At 43.5% G+C, this 22263-nt stretch overlaps 1 protein-coding gene across 1 annotated transcript in view; it reads left to right on the top strand.

Moving 5' to 3' along the window:
- Positions 1 to 22263, top strand: part of LOC102179575 (neuroendocrine convertase 2) — a gene marked incomplete at its 3' end in the record, with an annotated part of 202343 nt that overhangs the window by 122898 nt on the left and 57182 nt on the right. The window contains 3 exon segments of the mRNA XM_018057223.1: positions 8924 to 9037; positions 11203 to 11311; positions 16351 to 16388. Coding sequence (XP_017912712.1) covers positions 8924 to 9037; positions 11203 to 11311; positions 16351 to 16388 — 261 coding nt within the window.

The raw sequence follows: 22263 nt of genomic DNA on the forward strand, positions 1-22263 counted from the left end.
AGTCAGTGCTAATTATCAGCTATTTAATTGTCAGCGCAGCAGGGAAGTGATCCCCGCCCTGATCCCTAGGAAGTTATATGCGGTGAAGGTCGACTGTGTTCCATGCCTCAGGGAGAGGCTGTGTGCTTTAGCAGAAAGTTCACACCATTTAGAACTGATCAACTTGGGTGACTGCCATGTTTTCAATTTTTGGCCAATGGTCTCTGAACCTTTGTTTCCTCAACTGGAACTGTGCCTGCACACAAGTGGGGAAGATTGAAACTAAAAGTGTTAGTTGCTCAGCTGTGTCTGACTCTTTACAACCCCATGGACTGTAGCCCACCAGACTCCTCTCTCCATGGAGTTCTCCAAGCAAGGATACCAGAGTGGGTTGCCATCCCTTCTCCAGGAGGTCTTTCCTACCCAGGGATCAAACCCTGGTCTCCTGCATAACAGGCAGATTCTTTGCCATCTGAGCCACCAGGGAAAATTAAATGTAGTGAAAGTACCTTGTTAATGCAGCTTGTAAAAGAGTATGCCAACATGCAGGGATGTCTGCCTCACCCTAGTACCGTCTGTCACTAGCATACTGTAGATTCACAAAAACGTTTGTGGACTGAAAATCTCTTCATTGAGGGGAGACACAAGGAAGGGAAGGCAGTAGGTGGAGTTGTTCCAGCAAAATCTATGTTTGTACATGTTTCCAATTAAGGTTTAAAACCTGAACCTGAATCGTAGAATATCCATCTGTTCATTTGTAATAAAATAATATCCAGTAACACATACACCTGCTTTCTCATATTTTTTTATTTGTATAAATGTTTAAGTCAATGAACCAACTTGGGGGAGCATTCTAAAACTAAATACCGAAGCTAACTGTATGTTATATGTATATATATATATATTTTTTTTGAAAAGCCGAGAAGCCATGGTTAAGTTTTATGCATGTCATTCGTCCTACATCTAAGTGGTAATGAAAGGAATCATCTGTGAAAGGTTACAGTTCATAGGAGGAAGAAAAGAGAATAAAAATGGTCTTTTAGTTATAATGTGAGGGAAGATTATAGATGCTAGGAAATACTTCTCTGACATTAAGAGCTTTATCACACATAGAATTGTAACACTGAAACCTTCCCCAGAGGTCTTTAAAAATAGTTTATAACCTCATCTCTCTGCTCATGGCAATTTCACTTATAATAGGAAACAATTAAATGACCACTAAGAGGGAACTCGTTGTGTAAGTTATGGTACATTCCTCTATGGAATGTTTAGGAAGCCATTAAAAATTAAAAGATGAGAGCTATGTAGCAATGTATTAAAATTCTTATGGTCAGATACTCAATAAAGAAAGGGTGCTCAATTTTATGAATGATGTGATTACTATTATGTAAAAATTAGGTTTAAATGCAAGTTAGAATTGGACAAGAACCAAAACACAAAAGCGACTGATGGCAGTATATGGTACCATTTTAGGGGAGACGCTGTTATCTAGTTTTTTGAGTAACAAGTGAAAATATATGTCTTAAAGGTGTTCATCCCTCTTGGAACTCTAACTGTGATCTTCACTGAGGATATAATTCAGAAAGCACTCTACAGTCTTAGAATTCTTGGTTTTTAATAACACAAGGTGCAAAACTATAGACCTCTCAAGTCACGCTGCAGTGCTTCTGAGTTACAAGGAAGATGCTGTCCAGGGAGCATGGCATTCCAAAGCATCGCTGGTCTCCATTAAAAACTAATTTATGATTTCTTTCATCAGTGTTTTATAGTTTTCTATATATAGGTCTTTAGTTTCTTTAGGTAGATATATTCCTAAGTATTTTATTCTTTTCGTTGCAATGGTGAATGGAATTGTTTCCTTAACTTCTTTTTCTACTTTCTCATTATTCGTGTATAGGAATGCAAGGGATTTCTGTGTGTTGATTTTATATCCTGCAACTTTACTATATTCATTGATTAGCTCTAGTAATTTTCTGGTGGAGTCTTTAGGGTTTTCCATGTAGAGGATCATGTCATCTGCAAACAGTGAGAGTTTTACTTCTTCTTTTCCAATTTGGATTCCTTTTATTTCTTTTTCTGTTCTGATTGCTGTGGCCAAAACTTCCAGAACTATGTTGAATAGTAGCGGTGAAAGTGGACACCCTTGTCTTGTTCCTGACTTTAGGGGAAATGCTTTCAATTTTTCACCATTGAGGATAATGTTTGCTGTGGGTTTGTCATATATAGCTTTTATTATGTTGAGGTATGTTCCTTCTATTCCTGCTTTCTGGAGAGTTTTTATCATAAATGGATGTTGAATTTTGTCAAAGGCCTTCTCTGCATCTATTGAGATAATCATATGGTTTTTATTTTTCAATTTGTTAATGTGGTGAATTACATTGATTGATTTGCGGATATTGAAGAATCCTTGCATCCCTGGGATAAAGCCCACTTGGTCATGGTGTATGATCTTTTTAATGTGTTGTTGGATTCTGATTGCTAGAATTTTGTTGAGGATTTTTGCATCTATGTTCATCAGTGATATTGGCCTGTAGTTTTCCTTTTTTGTGACATCTTTGTCAGGTTTTGGTATTAGGGTGATGGTGGCCTCATAGAATGAGTTTGGAAGTTTACCTTCCTCTGCAATTTTCTGGAAGAGTTTGAGGAGGATAGGTGTTAGCTCTTCTCGAAATTTTTGGTAGAATTCAGCTGTGAAGCCGTCTGGACCTGGGCTTTTGTTTGCTGGAAGATTTCTGATTACCGTTTCAATTTCCGTGCTTGTGATGGGTCTGTTAAGATTTTCTATTTCTTCCTGGTTCAGTTTTGGAAAATTGTACTTTTCTAAGAATTTGTCCATTTCTTCCACGTTGTCCATTTTATTGGCATACAACTGCTGATAGTAGTCTCTTATGATCCTTTGTATTTCTGTGTTGTCTGTTGTGATCTCTCCATTTTCATTTCTAATTTTATTGATTTGATTTTTCTCTCTTTGCTTCTTGATGAGTCTGGCTAATGGTTTGTCAATTTTATTTATCCTTTCAAAGAACCAGCTTTTGGCTTTGTTGATTTTTGCTATGGTCTCTTTTGTTTCTTTTGCATTTATTTCTGCCCTAATTTTTAAGATTTCTTTCCTTCTACTAACTCTGGGGTTCTCCAACTCTTCCTTTTCTAGTTGCTTTAGTTGCAGAGTTAGGTTCACTAATAGATGGAGAAATATACCATGTTCATGGATCGGAAAAATCAATATAGTGAAAATGAGTATACTACCCAAAGCAATTTACAAATTCAATGCAATCCCTGTCAAGCTACCAGCCACATTTTTCACAGAACTAGAACAAATAATTTCAAGATTTGTATGGAAATACAAAAAACCTTGAATAGCCAAAGCAATCTTGAGAAAGAAGAATGGAACTGGAGGAATCAACTTGCCTGACTTCAGGCTCTACTACAAAGCCACAGTCATCAAGACAGTATGGTACTGGCACAAAGACAGACATATAGATCAATGGAACAAAATAGAAAGCCCAGAGATAAATCCACACACATATGGACACCTTATCTTTGACAAAGGAGGCAAGAATATACAATGGAGTAAAGACAATCTCTTTAACAAGTGGTGCTGGGAAAACTGGTCAACCACTTGTAAAAGAATGAAACTAGATCACTTTCTAACACCGTACACAAAAATAAACTCAAAATGGATTAAAGATCTAAATGTAAGACAGAAACTATAAAACTCCTAGAGGAGAACATAGGCAAAACACTCTCAGACATAAATCACAGCAGGATCCTCTATGATCCACCTCCCAGAATTCTGGAAATAAAAGCAAGAATAAACAAATGGGATCTAATTAAAATTAAAAGCTTCTGTACAACAAAGGAAAATATAAGCAAGGTGAAAAGACAGCCTTCTGAATGGGAGAAAATAATAGCAAATGAAACAACTGACAAACAACTAATCTCAAAAATATACAAGCAACTTCTGCAGCTCAATTCCAGAAAAATAAACGACCCAATCAAAAAATGGGCCAAAGAACTAAATAGACATTTCTCCAAAGAAGACATACGGATGGCTAACAAACACATGAAAAGATGCTCAACATCACTCATTATTAGAGAAATGCAAATCAAAACCACAATGAGGTACCACTTCACACCAGTCAGAATGGCTGCGATCCAAAAATCTGCAAGCAATAAATGCTGGAGAGGGTGTGGAGAAAAGGGAACCCTCCTACACTGTTGGTGGGAATGCAAACTAGTACAGCCACTATGGAGAACAGTGTGGAGACTCCTTAAAAAATTGCAAATAGAACTACCTTATGACCCAGCAATCCCACTTCTGGGCATACACACCGAGGAAACCAGAATTGAAAGAGACACATGTACCCCAATGTTCATCACAGCACTGTTTATAATAGCCAGGACATGGAAACAACCTAGATGTCCATCAGCAGATGACTGGATAAGAAAGCTGTGGTACATATACACAATGGAGTATTACTCAGCCGTTAAAAAGAATTCATTTGAATCAGTTCTGATGAGATGGATGAAACTGGAGCCAATTATACAGAGTGAAGTAAGCCAGAAAGAAAAACACCAATACAGTATACTAACACATATATATGGAATTTAGGAAGATGGCAATGACGACCCTGTATGCAAGACAGGAAAAAAGACACAGATGTGTATACCGGACTTTTGGACTCAGAGGGAGAGGGAGAGGGTGGGATGATTTGGGAGAATGGGAATTCTAACATGTATACTGTCATGTAAGAATTGAATCGCCAGTCCATGTCTGACGTAGGGTGCAGCTTGCTTGGGGCTGGTGCATGGGGATGACCCAGAGAGATGTTGTGGGGAGGGAGGTGGGAGGGGGGTTCATGTTTGGGAACGCATGTAAGAATTAAAGATTTTTTAAAAAATAAAATAAAATAAAATAAAATGACTATTGTGAAAAAAAACTAATTTATGAAATTAAAAATTAATTTTATGGAAATGAAGTTAGACTGCCTTTTCATTAGAATGCACTTGGTCTGAGTTTGAAGTGACGTTGTGACAGCCATTCCTCCACTGTTATTGGAAAAGATGAAATCTGAGATAGTCTTCCTGTTCTCATGCTTCTGGGAACAACCTGCAGAGTTTTCCAACATAAGTCTATATCATGGGGCCACCGCCAACCAAGGGAGGCCAGGGAAGACCGCCATCTGAGAGCAGAGCAGGTGAAGACTTGGGTGTGGGACCAAAATGGAAAGATGGGCATTCAGGATGGGCGGGCAAGCTCCAGTTCCTATACTGGAAATTCCAGTGATCAGAAGCTTTGAGAGGGGGGCATTTGGTGGCTCTTTACAGGTTGAGAGTGTAGGGGAGGGAGAAACCTCCCTTGTGCTGGCCACAGGTTCCCATGGCTGGCCTAATACTGAAATGGACATGAGGCAGATTAATGGGAGAAAAAGAAACAAAATTTAATTCATGCACATGGAGGTCTCATAGAACCCATAGGACCTAAGAAGTGACCAAAGCAGGCAGCTTTTATACTTTTTAGACAAAGAAACAATAAGTTTGTGAAGAATTGTCAGGATGAAGAAATTCAGGTTTGGGGTGCCCAATCTGTGAAGAGTCTAAATAGAACTGAAGCTTGAGGTAGCAAATTAAGGGCTTCCCAGAGTTTCAGTGGTAAAGAGATGCAGGTTCAATCCCTGGGTGGGGAAGACTGCTTGGAGTAGGAAATGGCATTCTGCTCCTCTATTCTTGCCTGGAGAATCCCATGGACAGAGGAGCCTGGCCGGCGACAGTCTGTGGGGTCTCAATGAGTTGGATACGACTGAGCGACAAACACTTTCACCTCACTTTCAAGGGGTAGGGGTTAACTGTTTCACAGGGAATGTCTCTTGTTGGACTCCTCACTCCCCACAAAGAAGTCACAGAGCAAATGGCACACCCGCTACTTCTCTACATGGACAGTTTCTTGCAGAATTAAGAATTTTTCTGGCAAATAAGCCCGGGCCTTCCTGTGTCGACGTGTGAAGCAGGGAAGTGAGGAACTGCTCAGCTGCAGCCTCCCTCACCTCCCAGGGCAGCAAGGAAAGGGAGGGTTTTCAGTCACGCCTGTGGTCTCTCTATTCACCCTCTTCCAGCTTCACTCCTAACAGGGAATCTTCTGTTTTCCCTTGTCCCGTATCTGAGTTCATGGGTGTAGGCAACAGAAATTGATTCTGGATCATGTAAGTGAAAGTGAATCTGTTGGAAAGTGGTGCAGAGCTCAGTCTGTGGGAGGCTGAAGGATTGGTCCTGGAGGGCTCCAGGCTGGGCTGTGGCCAACAGTGGCAAGGATCCTTTAGGGAGTAAGGTCTGGTGAGTGAACCTCTGAATAAACACCATCTGAGGGTCCTTTCTGCCCTCACACCATTTCCCTATGATTCAGACCCTGGAAGAGAGACACCCTCAGAGGCAGAGCGGCTTTGGTTCCTTTACAAGAGGTTGGTGCCTGGAATTTCACTCCCACAAACACAGAACCCAGTGGGCTTGAGGTCATCCCCCCAACATACTGGGGAACATGGTGGAAGGAGAAATGAATATTTGGCAACAAAATATAATTGTAAAAAATTAACAGCATCCAGAACATACCCTTTTACCCGCTTGCATAGTTCTGGAGCGGGTAGATGTTCAGCTACAGCTACTGCATGGTGAGTTCATTTTTGCCCAAGTGGAAAGAAAGCTTCCCTTTTGGGACAAAGCCCAGCTGTTGCCAGGAGCCTCCTGATTCAGCTCCTAAGTTTCATTTCCATCCAAGGGCTTAGGGTTCAATCTGACTGTCTCCAGATGAAGTGTCATCATTGCAAAGAGAGCACCAATTTATCTTCGAGGTTCCCTCACTCACCTTCTAGAACTTTGTTGTGGACTTGCCAGCTTGTCAGGCAGCTTTTTCTTTTTCTTTCTTTTTTTTTTTTTTTTGATGTTTTGTTTTGGCTGATTCCCAAAGGTGATAGTACAGGACTGTCAGCAAAAGTGGGAAAATCAGTACTCGAGAAACCAAGCACCACACTTGGAGAGCTGGAGAACTCAGGTTTATTACGCTGGCGGGCTTCCAGAAGAGCTAACACTCCAAGCTCTGAGCCCTGAACAAAGGGCTGACAGAGTTTCTTATACACAGACAGGCATGATTAAGCAGGTTTGGAGTAGGAAATGGCAGTCTGCTCCTCTATTCTAGCCTGGAGAATCCCATGGACAGAGGAGCTTGCAAGGGCTAGGGCGATTGCAAAGAGCAGGACAAGGGCGGGTGAGATAAGCTCGAGTTCCTAGTATTGTGAGTCCTCACTTTCTGAGACCTACATGATCCAGACTTTGTAAGGAGCAAGCTGGGTTACAGAGGCAGAAGAAGCAGGAGATTATGTAAAATTTTCAATTTTCCTTTTCATTATGGTGCCTCCAGAAAACTAGGCTGTGATGGGTCCACCCCCTCCCTCTCTGAAATCACATTCATTCCCTTAATGCAAGTGTTTCGTTGTTTTATTTCACCTAATGCCCCCTACCACCTTCAGTTCAGTTCAGTTCAGTTGCTCAGTCATGTCCGACTCTTTGCAACCCCATGAACAGCAGCACGGCAGGCCTCCCTGTTCATCACCATCTCCCGGAGTTCACTCAGACTCACGTCCATCGAGTCCATGATGCCATCCAGCCATCTCATCCTCTGTTGTCCCCTTCTCCTCCTGCTTCCAATCCCTCCCAGCATCAGAGTCTTCTCCAATGAGTCAACTCTTCGCATGAGGTGGCCAAAGTACTGGAGTTTCAGCTTTAGCATCAGTCCTTCTAAAGAAATCCTAGGGCTGATCTCCTTCAGAGTGGACTGGTTGGATCTCCTTGCAGTCCAAGGGACTCTCAAGAGTCTTCTCCAACACCACAGTTCAAAAGCATCAATTCTTTGGCGCTCAGCCTTCTTCACAGTCCAACTCTCACATCCATACATGACCACTGGAAAAACCATAGGCTTGACTAGACAGACCTGTGTTGGCAAAGTAATGTCTCTGCTTTTAAATATGCTATGTAGGTTGGTCATAACCTTCCTTCCAAGGAGTAAGCGTCTTTTAATTTCATGGCTGCAGTCACCATCTGCACTGATTTTGGAGCCCAGAAAAATAAAGTCTGACACTGTTTCCACTGTTTCCCCATCTATTTCCCATGAAGTGATGGGACCAGATGCCGTGATCTTTGTTTTCTGAATGTTGAGCTTTAAGCCAAATTTTTCACTCTCCTCTTTCACTTTCATCAAGAGGCTTTTTAGTTCCTCTTCACTTTCTGCCATAAGGGTGCTGTCATCTGCATATCTGAGATTATCGATATTTCTCCCGGCATTCTTGATTCCAGCTTGTGTTTCTTCCAGCCCAGTGTTTTTCATGATGTACTCTGCATATAAGTTAAATAAGCAGGGTGACAATATATAGCCTTGAAGTACTCCTTTTCCTATTTGGAACCAGTCTGTTGTTCCATGTCCAGTTCTAACTGTTGCTTCCTGACCTGCATACAGATTTCTCAAGAGGCAGGTCAGGTGGTCTGGTATTCCTATCTCTTTCAGAATTTTCCACAGTTTATTGTGATCCACACAGTCAAAGGATTTGGCATAGTCAATAAAGCAGAAATAGATGTTTTTTCTGGAATTCTCTTGCTTTTTCGATGATCCAGGGTCATTGGCAATTTGAGACCACCTTATCTCCACATAATTCTTATTTTCACAAAACTCAAAACTCACTGAAGGCCATCCCCATGGCCTTTTTGTTCAATGCAAACAACAGTAAATTATCTTGGGAAATAATCAGAAAGTAAGAGTGTTCATGAGATGAGCTCAGCTTCTACTGAGGAAAGAAAAAAAAAAACACATTATATACAAACGGAATTTGAATTTGTGGAAATGAATTCTAGAAGAGAGGTGTTCGGCCAATAGACAGATAACACTAAAGCATTGTCATTCCAGGTAAAGAGGGCCTTGCAGCAGGAAGGATTCAACCGGAAAAAGCGAGGATACAGAGACATCAACGAAATCGACATCAACGTGAACGACCCTCTTTTCACAAAGCAATGGTACCTGGTAAGCATCTAGGTCCCTTTCATAATGGTTTTCATCCTGGGACTTCAGACAAAAGATGCATTCCTATTTCCTCATTAGTCTGTGGGATGCTAGCCAGCACCAGCTTGGGGGAACTTTTCTGTCCCCTCTGATCAGTATTGATTTTCCATCACACTCCACACATCTGCTTTCTTTCTGGAACTGCTAAACAGCCATGACCTTCTGGGTTCAAAGCAACTACCAAGAGCTGCTCAGTTTCTCCCAGACCAGTGTATAAGTGAAGACTTGCAGAAACATGTGAAAGTCAAGTCAAAGTTCTGGGAGGAGTAACCAGGGCCTCAAAAGGTATAGGATTGGGAGGCCAGGGTGGGGCCACAGGTGTAAGGGAAAAGAGTCGGATGACTTCACAAGGGACAAGCAAGGGGACTCAGAGACTAGAGTTGCAGGAGTACCACCTATTGGTGCTTCCTACAATAATGGGAGTCAATTCAGTAGAGCTTAACTGATGCAGGAGTCAAGGCATGGAATCCTAGTCTGTCTGGTGAAACGAATATATTTTCACAACCTATTTGGGTGGGTTGGGTTATGTTTAAAAGAGATGGGCTCACGTGCCTCCAAACCAACCCAGACCACAGGGTATATGGAGCAGAAGAGGTGACTAATTTGTAAATGTTTGTAGTTTATAAACAGCCCATTGTAGGAATGCATCACAATTTTTCCCTTGGAGTTTCAGAGCTGGACTATGCTCTAGGCTTCAAGGCAGGGAATTCTACAAATCCAGTCTGGGAAACTGAATGAGTTTATGTGTGTTAGGATCGCCTAGGTGTCTAACAATAACAAACAACCCACAAATCAGAGTGGAATAACAACATCAAAGCTTGTTTCTCACTCACGTTATGCATCCAACACTTTGAAATGCCTTAGGTACCCAGGCTTCATCTTAGCTGCATCCCAACCCCTGGTTACACGAGCAACTCAATGGCAGGAGAAAAGCAGATCACACACTGGCTTTTAAAGCTTCTGCCTGGACGTGATGAATGGCATGTAAATTCACATTCCATCGGCCAAAACCAGTCACATGGTTCTAACTTCCAGGGCATGAGGTGTCATCTTCACATGTGCCTATGAGAACAGTAGTCATTTCTGTGAAGAGCCCTAATAAGAGTTGATTCATTGGAAAAGACTCTGATGCTGGGAGGGATTGGGGGCAGGAGGAGAAGGGGACGACAGAGGATGAGATGGCTGGAAGGCATCACCGACTCGATGGACATGAGTTTGAGTGAAATCCGGGAGTTGGTGATGGACAGGGAGGCCTGCCGTGCTGCTGTTCATGGGGTCGCAGAGTCGGACACGACTGAGCGACTGAACTGAACTGAACTGAATGATATTTACATGTTTCAGAAGCATCAGCATCGTACCAGCTACTTGTCACGGTGGGCATCTGTCAATGCCAGCTCTAACTTGCCTTTTTTATTTTAAATGATTTATCTTTGAGAGAATCTCCGCAGGACAAAAATGCATAAGAAGAGGATAGTGAACATATTTGTATGGAATTTTTCTTTTTACCTTTTCTTTCTTTTTTGATTTTTTAAAGGGGGGAGGCTTTTTTATTTCTTATATTAGAACTTGCACTAAAGGTGAGGCAGCTCTCTTTAATTCAGTCCAACAAATAATTTTAAGTGAGGCTTGGTGTGGGGATATTGAGCTTAAAAAGGTAAATAGAGCATGCTCCCTCTTGCAAAGGATATTATTATTTAGTGAGGAAATTATTCAATCAGAATAAAGCAAGACAAAATGAACTAACTTCTGAAAGTGAGGAATAAATAGAGAGCTACAAGAGTTGTGAGCACTTAATTCTAAACTGGGGAGGGTTTCTTGCAATGTTGGCCTTCAGGAGTTTAAAGATGATGAGCCAGTAATAAGAGGCAGGAAGACAGAAACTGCATTTGAATATTTCCATGAGACAAAAAATGCCAGTGTTCTGTGTATCAAAAACCAGAAGGAGCAGACTAGAAGAGGTAGATGGAGGGAACACCCCAAAGTCCTGTCTCATGGCAGACATGACCTCTGAACTGGCCCTGAAATATCAGGTGGCTGCAGAGTGTATCAAGCAAATACTTACCATCTGGTGCTTTACCATCTACACCGAACTAATAAGAGCCTCTGCTTTGGCATTCTTGAACCAGATCAATACTGGGCAAGCTGATGGTACTCCCGGTCTCGACTTGAATGTGGCAGAAGCCTGGGAGCTGGGATACACAGGGAAAGGTGTTACCATTGGAATTATGGATGATGGTGAGTATTTCGAAGGCTTCACTCATCTGGAACCAAGTGTGCCTTTTGCATGTCTTTGGAACGGAAAAGATCCATCGTTCGGGAGATGCTAGTCAGAGGTAGGAGGGCCAGAGGCTGGGCACGGTCATGTATACTGTGGCGACATCCTCACCCTCCTCACATCAGTGATCCTCAAGCCCTTCACAAATATGTACTAAATTAATAAGTTTACATTTTTTTAATGAACAAATGAAAGTTGACAATCACTGAATTATAATTCCTCATTGGGGCCACTGGACTTCCCTGGTGGCTCAATGGTAAAGAATCCACCTGCCAGTGCAAGAGAGGTGGGTTCGATCCCTGGGTTGGGAAGATCTCCTGGGGAAGGAAATGGCAACCCACTCCAGCATTCTTGCCTGGGAAATCCCACAGATAGAGGAGCCTGGCAGGCTGCAGTCCATGGGGGTCACAAAACAGCCAGACAGGACTTAGCAACTAAACAACAGCAACAACAAACACTGCTTGTATCTTACCTTGAAACAGCTTCTAAACCTGTTTATATTTACCATCTATGTCTCTAGATCCACACTGTTCAATGTAGTAGCCACTAGCCATACGTGGCTATTTACATTTAAGTTTTAATTAGTTAAAGCTAAATACAGTTAAAAATTCAATTCCTCAATCACATTCACTTAATTTCAAGGTCTCAATAACCACATGGGGCTAGTGGCAATTCAATTCCACTTCATTTCTGTCTTCACAGAAAGTTCCATTAGGCAGTGTGGCTCTAGGTCCCCAAAAGCATTTTGACTTTATTGCTGCTTTCAGAATGAGCCCTGGTAAAGCAAACTGATCGCAGTTTACTATACTTGCCCCCCTGTAATGTTAATTCTATCCTACATGCCTGCCCGACAAAGATTTAGCAGAGCTTTAATTTTTATATATCATGATTTGAAAACCAAAGGGTTTGATGAACCGCTGTTTTTCTAACTACATGTGCCATTGGCTCTGCTGAGATTCTGGAGTACCTCTACCCTGCAGGCTTCTCATTGGGGATGCACTTTCACCTCTCATCAGCCGTCTGGATCCTCCATAAAAGCTCCGCTGGGCAGTATTGGTCCAATTACATATAAAGTCTGTACAGAAATGAAGCAATGGAGCCTTTCTCTTCTCAAGATCCTCAAAGAATATGATGTTCTCTAAAGCAAGCCTTTGAAGCAGAATTGATGGAAAACAAGGACAGGCAGGGTGCTTAAAATCGGTGTGTCTTTGTGTGGGCTCAATTAAATATCGACATGAAAACAATGCCCAGTGCTTTCTGAGGTGTGAGATGTTTTCAAGTGGAGGCAAAAGCTTTCTTCAGTGGCTGAGGGCTTTCACAGGGAAAAAAAGGAGCTCTCACAAGAGTGAGTGTGTGTATGTGTGTATGTGTGCACACACTCATGCCATTGTGGGCAGCTTACCTGTTTTTCCTTCCTGACGCTTTGGCTCAGAAAGCACCATGGTTGAGGCCAGCTCACCTAGGAGAAAGATGCATGTAGGTTTGGGGGGAACCTGCCTAGGTTATACTGGAATCACCATTTCATCACTAAGCATCTGGGGGATCAGAGCAGCACCCTTAAAAGTGGTCACAGGCAAGCACCTTGCTCTTACAAAACCTCCAAAGTCTCAACTGAACTGTTAACATTGTAACTAAGGATATGTACATGCAGCCCCTTGTTGATTCCCTGAGGGCTGCAGAACTGCCAGCGATTCCTGAGGATTTGGACTGTTGTACAGAGTCGGACACGACTGAAGCGAGAGGATTTGGACTGTTGTACAGAGTCGGACACGACTGAAGCGACTTAGCAGCAGCAGCAGCAGCAGCAGCGTAGACTTTCAAACTAATGACAGGATACTAATGGTTTATCAACAAAAGTATAACCAAGTATTTGTCATTTGTGCACCATATTGCATCATGATTGGTGATGAGTCAGCGCCCCCTGTAGACTGCAAGCCTTAGGTGGCTGTTCAGCTCAGATTCTGTGTCAAAATGGTCTGTGTTTTTCCAAGACCTGCGTAGCACCTGGCATTCATTGCTGAACATAAACCTGTGAATAAAAACAAGAATGAATCCATTAATAATACAAGAATTGAAAAATAAATAAGCTGATTAAGAAGATGTATTCAGTGTCTTCTGCCTCAAAAGATAATCAAATATACCAAAACACTGAAATACTATTTAATTACCAGGTTATTATTTTCATGCTTAGTTCATTATTATTTTTCTGGATCATGTTTGTCATCCTTAATCCATCTGTCAATAATCCTCTTCCTCAGACCAAAGTCTGTGTCTGTTCTAACTTAACATTCAGTCTTCCACTTAACCTAATTAAAGATCCTTTATTTTAATTACACTAAATTTATCTTGTTTTAATTCTGATTTCCTTCAGTCTTCAAATTATCCCTTGGCTTCAATATTTTCCCATCACAGGGATGAGACTACCATATCTTAGAAAATTCCTCTCCTAAGTAACTTGAATCGTCAGAACAGGAAGCCATATTTTAAAAATTAACTGTTAGGGAAAAAGAAACTTATTCTCTGCATGTGTGTATATCTTTTCTTTTAAACTTATCTGTTTGTAACAACATGTTTTGCCTAACAATGAGTGCACAAAATGTTACCGATTTCAACAAACATATAGGACAATTTAATTTCAACACAACACTCTAAAACCAAGTTGTTGCTGTCGTTCAGTCTCAGTCATGTTGGACTTTTGTGATCCCATGGACTGCAGCACACCAGGCTTCCCTGTCCTTCACTATCTCCCAGAGTTTGCTTACACTCATGTCCATGGAGTTGGTGATGCCATCCAACCAACTCATCCTCTGTCACCCCTTTCTCTTCCTGCCCTCAGTCTTTCCCAGCATCAAGGTCCTTTCTAATGAGTCAGCTCTTTGCCTCAGGTGGCCAAAATATTGGAGCTGCAGCTTCAGCATCAGTCCTTCCAATAAATATTCAGGACTGATTTCCTTTAGGATTGACTGATTTGATCTCCCTGCAGTCCAAGGGACTCTCAAGAGTCTTCTCCAACACCACAGTTCAAAAGCATCAATGCTTTGGCACTCAGCTTTCTTTACAGTCCAACTCTCACATCCATACATGACTACTGCAAAAACCATAGCTTTGACTAGATGGACCTTTGTCAGCAAAGTGATGTCTCTGCTTTTGAATATGCTGTCTAGGTTTGTCATAGCTTTTCTCCCAAGGAGCAAGCATCTTTTCATTTCATGGCTGCAGTCACAGTCTGCAGTGATTTTGGAGCTCAAGAAAATAAAGCCTGTAGGCTTTTTGAATTATTTATTCTTTCTGCACCATCCACAAAACTCTAGTAATGTGGTCAATGGAGGTACTGATGAGGATGCAAGAAATGAAATTGGTTATGTGTTTACTGCAAGCTGAACACTTTCAATGAACTGGCTCCAACCTCGAAAACCGCTTTTCGAGGAGAACAGTACTTCCATTTCATAGATGAGGAAGCTGAGACTCTGAATCTATGCGGTCAGAGTCACACAAACATTTCAGTGCCTGAGCCCGGATAGAACTGGATCTGGTAGTCTCACAGCCTGTGCTTATCCCCAGCTCCATCCCACAGCCTACACTGACATCTCTGAATCAGGGTCCAGAACAAGGGTCTGAAACTTTAAAAATATTAGCCTTTATATCTTCCTCCCCCTGTCTTCCTGCAGCTCTGGGGAGCAGGGTAAAGAGGTGAAAGAGAAGGGCCTGGCTATCGTCTCCCAAACTGTAGAAAGCAGAGTAACAACAGAAGTTGCTTCTGATGTGAAAACATCAGTAGATGAGTGACTCCCAGTCCAGGAATTACTTGTGCAACCAGAAAAAAAAAAAAAAAAGGAAAACTTCTTTTTAAAAATATACATTTGGATGCAAGTTCTTTTTTGCAGGACAAAGCTACAAGGTGGCCGGCCTTGTTATGCATGCAGCAAAGATGATCGACACTTAATGATGATCAAGACTTAATGATGCCTCTGGCTTGCAAATATTGCAACCCAATAAAGTTACTGATGCCTCTGGAGTCAGACGCACTGTTTTCACCCCTACCGGGTTGAGAAGAAAGCAAGCACAGAGAGGCCAAGTACCTTGCCTGAAGTCACTCAGCCAGTCAGCAGCATGGCTGGGATTAAAACTCTGGTCTTTGACTCCAAAGTCTACACTCATAACCATGATACTAGGTAGTGCAGGAACCCAGCCAGTTTCTGAGAGGGCTGGATGCTCTGATGTTGTTGCTGCTTTTCAATGATTAGATGATACTACAGACCTGGATGAGAGCTTTGCAATTTGCCCTTTGAAGTTCCACAGTGCTTTCTGAGATCTACATGTTGATAGAACCCAGCAGCGTCAGGGACCATAATCCTACTGTTGCAATGACCCTTGGACAACAAGATAGGCCACAGGCAGGAGAAAGCACAGGACTCCCACCAGAAGACTCATGGTCTCGGGCTCCCTGGAAAGCTTTCTGCAAAAACAAGAAGTAGTTCCCACCTGGGACACCTCCAGGAAGCCACTTGCCCTTTGCCTAATGGCTTTTCTTGCGAAGCCATGTTTCCCTTGTTATTTCCGTGCCTGGCAATGCTCTCCTAATCCACTGCTGTCTGAGCCCCGTTAAATAATCATTGCTTTTCCTCCCCAGGGCAGGCTTCACTGCAGAAGAAATGCCAGCTGATGCTTTAGAAATGTCAGAACTTCCACAATCTCTTAGATCACTTCTCGGATGAGACGTCCATCTTGGAGCCACTAAGCTGACATTTGTGTCAGAAGTGTTATGCTAGGGCCCCGAGCTGTAACTGGCTTCACTCCTCTGACACATCTGGTGGCCACTGGTTCTGCATCTTCGGGGGAGGGGGCAGTGCCCTCCCCCAGGGGTACATGAAGCGGAGGCCCAGCGCTCACCCCATCCCCATCTTCCGACACCCGCACAGAAGGCACCTTCTTGAGCAGGTTTCCTGAGGATGCATGGCAGGTATTAACCCTCTGTTCCTGTGCTCTTGTCTTTTCACAGGAATTGACTATCTCCACCCGGACCTGGCCTCGAACTACGTAAGTGTAAGCTGCCCTGTGTGGGGAATCACACATGTCCTAAATGCTCTGATGCCCCTGGTGGTGGGAGGACACACGCACACACACACACATGTGCCTGCACGTAGGCCACACCCAGGGCACACAGGTACCCTGCACATGAGTCAAAGACAGACGAGGCGTGGGGCCGGGAGCAGGCAAAGGTGAGTGACTTTGGAGAGAAAAACAAGGAAATGAGGTCTGAAAGGATAAAGTGTCAAGAAAGAAAAGGTAGAGGGAGCAGGGAGAGAGAGCCTTGGCAAAGTTTAAAATCAGCTCCAGCTGAGGACATTGACTGGAGGATGGAAATGAGCCATTTGGGTTCTTGCTGGACAACACCAATGGCAAAAAGCCCAAAGGGCGGCAACTCGCACAAAACCCGCAGCTTTATGAAAGCAAGCACGCCACCTTCTTCAGATTATCTTTGTCCTGATGACTTTCCCCACAAATCCAAATATGGCGTATAGCATCCCTTGACAGAGGAGAAATATTAACAGGGAATCATAGTAAATGTCTGGGCTCTGATTTTTGACCCAGCAAATCACCTGCTGATTCCTGATAAGATCTGCAAACCCTTTAAACTTACATGATCACTTTACCCAGGGAGTATACCATTAAAGCATCAGTGTAGTCACTTAAAATAACCCAAACTATTACTAAGCTCTATTTCTCCTACAACTTCCAGATCTGGGTTTTTTTTTTTTTTTTAGTATTTTGGTTGCTGAAAAGACTCATATATTTAGAGAATATAGATTTAAATAGAGGAAAGATGATAAACAAGAAGAAATATTTGGGGATCCACGTTCTTCCTGGAAGGTATGTGTCCACACAGCAAAACAAGAAGGGAGATTTTACATGCGTGTGGTGGACAGGAAATCAGGAAGCAGAACAAAGACATGCTGGGTTTCTATTGATCTCATGGGTCTTATAAACCTAGAAGAGAGTACACCGGGCTGAGAATCTTTTTTAATGGGAAAAAAAAGTTAAATTAATCATTGGCGTTGTCCAGCCAATGTGCCTCCAGAGAGAAACAACAGGCATCAATCCAAAGCTCATTGGATGGATGGGAATCCACTCTGCTAGATCAGGCAATAAAGAACTGGGACTTCCCTGGTAGTCCAGTTGCAAAGACTTCACCTTCCAACACGAGGGGTATAGGTTCAATTCGCTGGTCGGAGAGCTAAAACCCCACATGCCTTGGGTCAAAAAATTGAAAGGTAAAACAGAAACAATAATGTAACAAATTCAGTAAAGACTTTAAAAAATAGATTAAAAAAGGGAAAGAACTGTCTAGGAGCTGTTTCAATAGATTCAGACTCCCAACCATCTGCAGAGTCTAAGGACAGCAGGCGCTCCTCCTCTCCAGCCTCCCTGCTGGCACATGGAGCCACTGCCTGGCTGTTCCTCTGCTTCCTTAGAGGGACCGCCCCACGCAGGGCCTTGTCTGTCTCCTTGAAAGCCTCGTGTGTGCATTCACGTGTCCAGCTCTTCTCAACCCCATGGACTGTAGCCCGCCAGACTCCTCAGTCCGTGGACTTTTCCAGGCAAGAATACTGGAGTGGGTTGCCGTTTCCTCCTCCAGGGGATCTTCCCCACCCAGGGATGGAGACATCTCTTGCATCTCCAGCATTGGCAGGTGGATTCTTTACCACTTTTGCCACCTGGACTACTCCAAAGCCCTGCCTCCCCCAGAAATGCAGAACCATGGAGAGTTTGCCAAGGAGAGGTGGGGAGATGCATGTGCCTCGTTTTCTCCCAGTTTCTGATCTTGGAAGCCCTTCCTTACAGAGAAATGGTAGGGACAACCAGTTGCAGGCGGAGGTTCGGCCTCAGGGCTGCCCTTGCAACTGAGGCACTTCTATTTTCCTCCATGGATGAATTCCTCTTGCAACGTGTGGAGCATCAGTGCCGGGTGGCTGCCAGTAAGGCTGGACAGCGGACAGCACATGCCTCTCTCTTTCTAAGGCCACATACTGCCCTTACTGGAGATTGACCTGGCCACCCCTGCCCAGCCCAGGTGTTTCTGTGACAGCTGTTCCCAACACCGGTCACCAGATTAAAAAGAGATAGTAATTCAACACCAATCACCAGATTAAAAAGAGACAGTAATTTAAGTGGGAAAAAAAGTCTTCCGGGGCTCTGGTGAATGGTAGGAATAATGCCAGTGGACAGTGTCATTCACCTGCCAAAAACCCTCATCTGAAATCGGGAAAGTGAAAGATACACATTGAGGGGTGTCAGCTCGCCTCAAATCTGCAATGTCAGAACACATCTGAAAAGTCTATGGGTTCGAGTGCCATTTTCTTTTTTCCTTTTCTTTCCTTTGTTTCTTTCCAAAACAAATGTTTCTAATTAAAAAATAAATACCTGTCCTCTATAGAACATGCAGAAAAACATAAAACAGATTCAGAACTAGCTATATCACTGTTCTTCACATTTTGACATATTTTGGACTTCATTTCTATGTGTATATTTCTAATAAAATTGGGCTCTTGTTGCATATACAGTATCCCCCCTTCCATGCGTTATGTCATATTTTTATATTATCAAATAATCTTCAAAACCTGATTATAAAAGTTATATAGTATTGCCTCATGTGGTAATTTACTTAAACTCTCCCATCCCCAATAATTGGACAACTAGGTTGCCTCCAATGGGCATCTCACTCTTGGAGAGATAGTGACAGACGGTGACAAGGGTGGTTGAGGGTCTCCAAACCACAACAGGCTAAGGAGAGTGAAGAGAACTGGCGCGCACACACACACACACACACACACACACACACAACTTAAGAAGCACATTAAATACATTTCCAAATATTTCCAGTTTTCTAGAATAGATGAGGCATTCAACCTGTTCAGCAGTTTCTCCCATGAAAATTCCCACCAATGAGTGACCAATTGCAGGAGGATTTTAGTTCAGTTAAAGCAAAAACTAACGATTAAAGAAGAAACAAAAAGCAGTAGCTCTCCCGGGAAGCAATGCGTCTCCTTACCTGAGAATGTGCGTGAAGAGCATTGATGGCCATTTGGCAGGGTTGTTGAAGAAATGACTTAAACTAGATGACATCTAAGACCCAAATGGAAACTGTGAGCTCTGGACAGAACCGCATGATTCAACAACTTCCAACCAGAGGAAGGATCCATGTCTTCAGCACTCACCAAAACGCTTTTAACTTTACGAAGTGAGTATATCTAACTATACGTGCCTTCGAACATGTCCTCTGTCTTTGGTAGAAGTGAGAAAACTGAACACCCAAAGAGCTTATCCTTAACTCCTCAGCAGAAAACTTGAACCAGCTAGTTTTCACCAGTTAGTCAGGCGTCTCCTTCACTCTGGGTAGAGTTGAAAGTGACAACTTTAAAGCTACTTTAAAGCAACTTTAACACTGCCAGATTTATCCTCTTTATATTTAATTAAAAATTTTACACTACAATTAACAGAATGAGGATGGCAAGTGGAGCAGACCTGCCGAAGAGGGCAGTGAAGTCAGCGGATGGTGAGAAACTCGAAAATTGTTTGAGCAAAGGACTAACAGGGAGCTTCACACCTTGTTAGGTGACTGAATGGCTTGGATTCGAGCGCTAGCCAGCGCTCTTCTAGAGAAATGTACTAACTTTGGGGAGGTCCACGTTTGGGTTCCAGCCGAAGCAGACCTGAAACAAGGGTTTGAGGGCAAGTGGTTTATTTGGGAGGTGACCTTAGGAAGCAAGACGAGAGACAGGGAGAATGAGATGGGAGAGGGAAGGTAGCCGGCAGGAGGTGCATTTCAAGCAAGTCACCATGGCAAACCAGCCGGAACTTAATCCCACTGCGGCATCTGTGAGCACATGCTGGGCACCAGAGTTCTCCCACATGGGATGGAACACCTGGAAGCTGGGGTGTTTATACTGCAGCTCCCATCAGTCATCGCTGAGGGCTGCTCCCAGGGGATGTTAAGACCCCACCACCTCTGCCCTCCCCAACATCTCGGGAAGAGCCCTCCACACACAGAAGTGGAAACAGGCAGCTGGAGCCCATCATGGGTGTGGAAATGACAGGCTGGGTCCTGGCAACATCTGCCTGAGGGAGGGTGACTTGGCAACTTATTAAAGGTTAAAATAAACAGAAACGTGCTCAGGAAGAAGTAAAAGTCCCTATCAGAGGCTCTTAGACAAAAGGACAAAAACTTCTTCATAATCAAACCAGGAAAAACGTTTCCCAGAGCAGAATTATTATCAAAGCTTGTTTATTCTGTGTATTGAAAGACAAGACTCAAGGTAGGCTGGTCATCCAGCATTCTTTCCATTTAAACTGAGAATTTGAATCCTCTGAAAATTAATATATAAATGTAAGTCGTTAGTGTTAATTTAATTCAACAGCTCCACCCTGATCTGTTGAGTGTTAGGAGCAAGAAATGATAGCGGCCATTTCCACTGTTGCTCTGTTGTTCTATGATTGAATTTAACCTGAGGATCCACTCTCCCTGGTAAACGCTCACTATTCCAAATAAATAAATTATCTCTCTTCATCTCAATAGTAACAACATGAAATGAGTCTTGGCCAAGTCCCTATTTCAGACCAAGCTGAAATCAGCGTACCTTTACCAGCCTCTCTGGAGAAACAGTCTGGATATGGGCTCCAACTCAATCAGATGGCCATACATTGGGCCCACTGTGGTGAGCCCCGAGAAAGAGAAACCAGACACAGAGGTTCTTCAGAGGAGCCTGTGGTCGTAATGACATAGGCCCAGGGCATGACTTGCAGGTGAGGGGTGGGCAGGCAGCGGGGGTCGCTGCCTTTGTGCTGGGTGGTCCCCTGCAGCAATGATCATGTGTTCACGGTGCAGGTCCAAGCCTGGGGTCCTCCCAGGCCTGCAGGATAGAGGGAGACTTTTGTTCAAGGACAGGTAGGTGTGACCGAGGTGGCAGCTTTCAGGGCGCGGGACAGGTGAAGCTGAGCATCTCCCACTTTGCTCCCAAGCCCGCTCTGCTGAAGCTGATGGGGTGAAGTGATGGGCTGGCAGTTCTGTAAAATCCAGAGAGGGCCTCCATCTGTGGGGGGGTTTCTCAGAGGCAGACTTGAAACACAGACTTGAAGGCAAGCAGTTTACCAGGGAGGAGACCAGAGCGGGTGTCGGCCAATTCTCCCCAACTTGCCCGCCACCCACACAGGCCAGGCAGGGCGTGGGGCTGAAACTGGGGGAGTGGCCAGCATACCCCCAGGGCCAGCGTGGAAACTGAGTGAACCCTGAGAGCGACTCCTGGCTTCCCGGCTCACAGACATGCAACCTTAGACTCACCAAGTAAACCTCTGTGAACTTTAATTTCCCAGCAGGTGTGCTGTGAGGTATCATTGAAAGACTGTGTGTGTATCTCCTGATAGATAATGTGTGTGCTCAGTCACTCAGTCATGTCCAACTCTTTGCAACCCCATGAACTGTAGCCCGCCAGGCTCCTCTATCCATGGAATTTCCCAGGTAAGAATACTGGAGTGGGTTGCCATTTCCTTCTCCAGGGGAACTTCCCAACCTGGGGATCAAACTCAAGTATCCTGCATAGCAGGTGGATTCTTTATCATGAGCTATCTGGGAAGCCCCTGAAAGATAACAGATGCTCAATAAACGTCCATTTCTTTCTGAAAAAAAGTTGAGATGACACAGGCAGCCGGTCCTGATGGAGAAACAGGGACACGAGCTTAGTGTTATTAAAAGAGAAAACAGGGCGCCTCCAGACTCAATGTAAGACTGTGAGGCTAGGAAAGCAGAGGGTGAAAGGTGAAGGTTACCCAAGTCAATCTCAGAGATGGATTTGAAAAAGAACATCCAAGCCAACAGAAGAAACAGGCAGAGAGGACCCTTTGCTTGAAGCCAAGATGG

The sequence above is a fragment of the Capra hircus genome, chromosome 13, assembly GCF_001704415.2.
Source record: "Capra hircus breed San Clemente chromosome 13, ASM170441v1, whole genome shotgun sequence".
NCBI classification, from domain to species: domain Eukaryota; kingdom Metazoa; phylum Chordata; class Mammalia; order Artiodactyla; family Bovidae; genus Capra; species Capra hircus.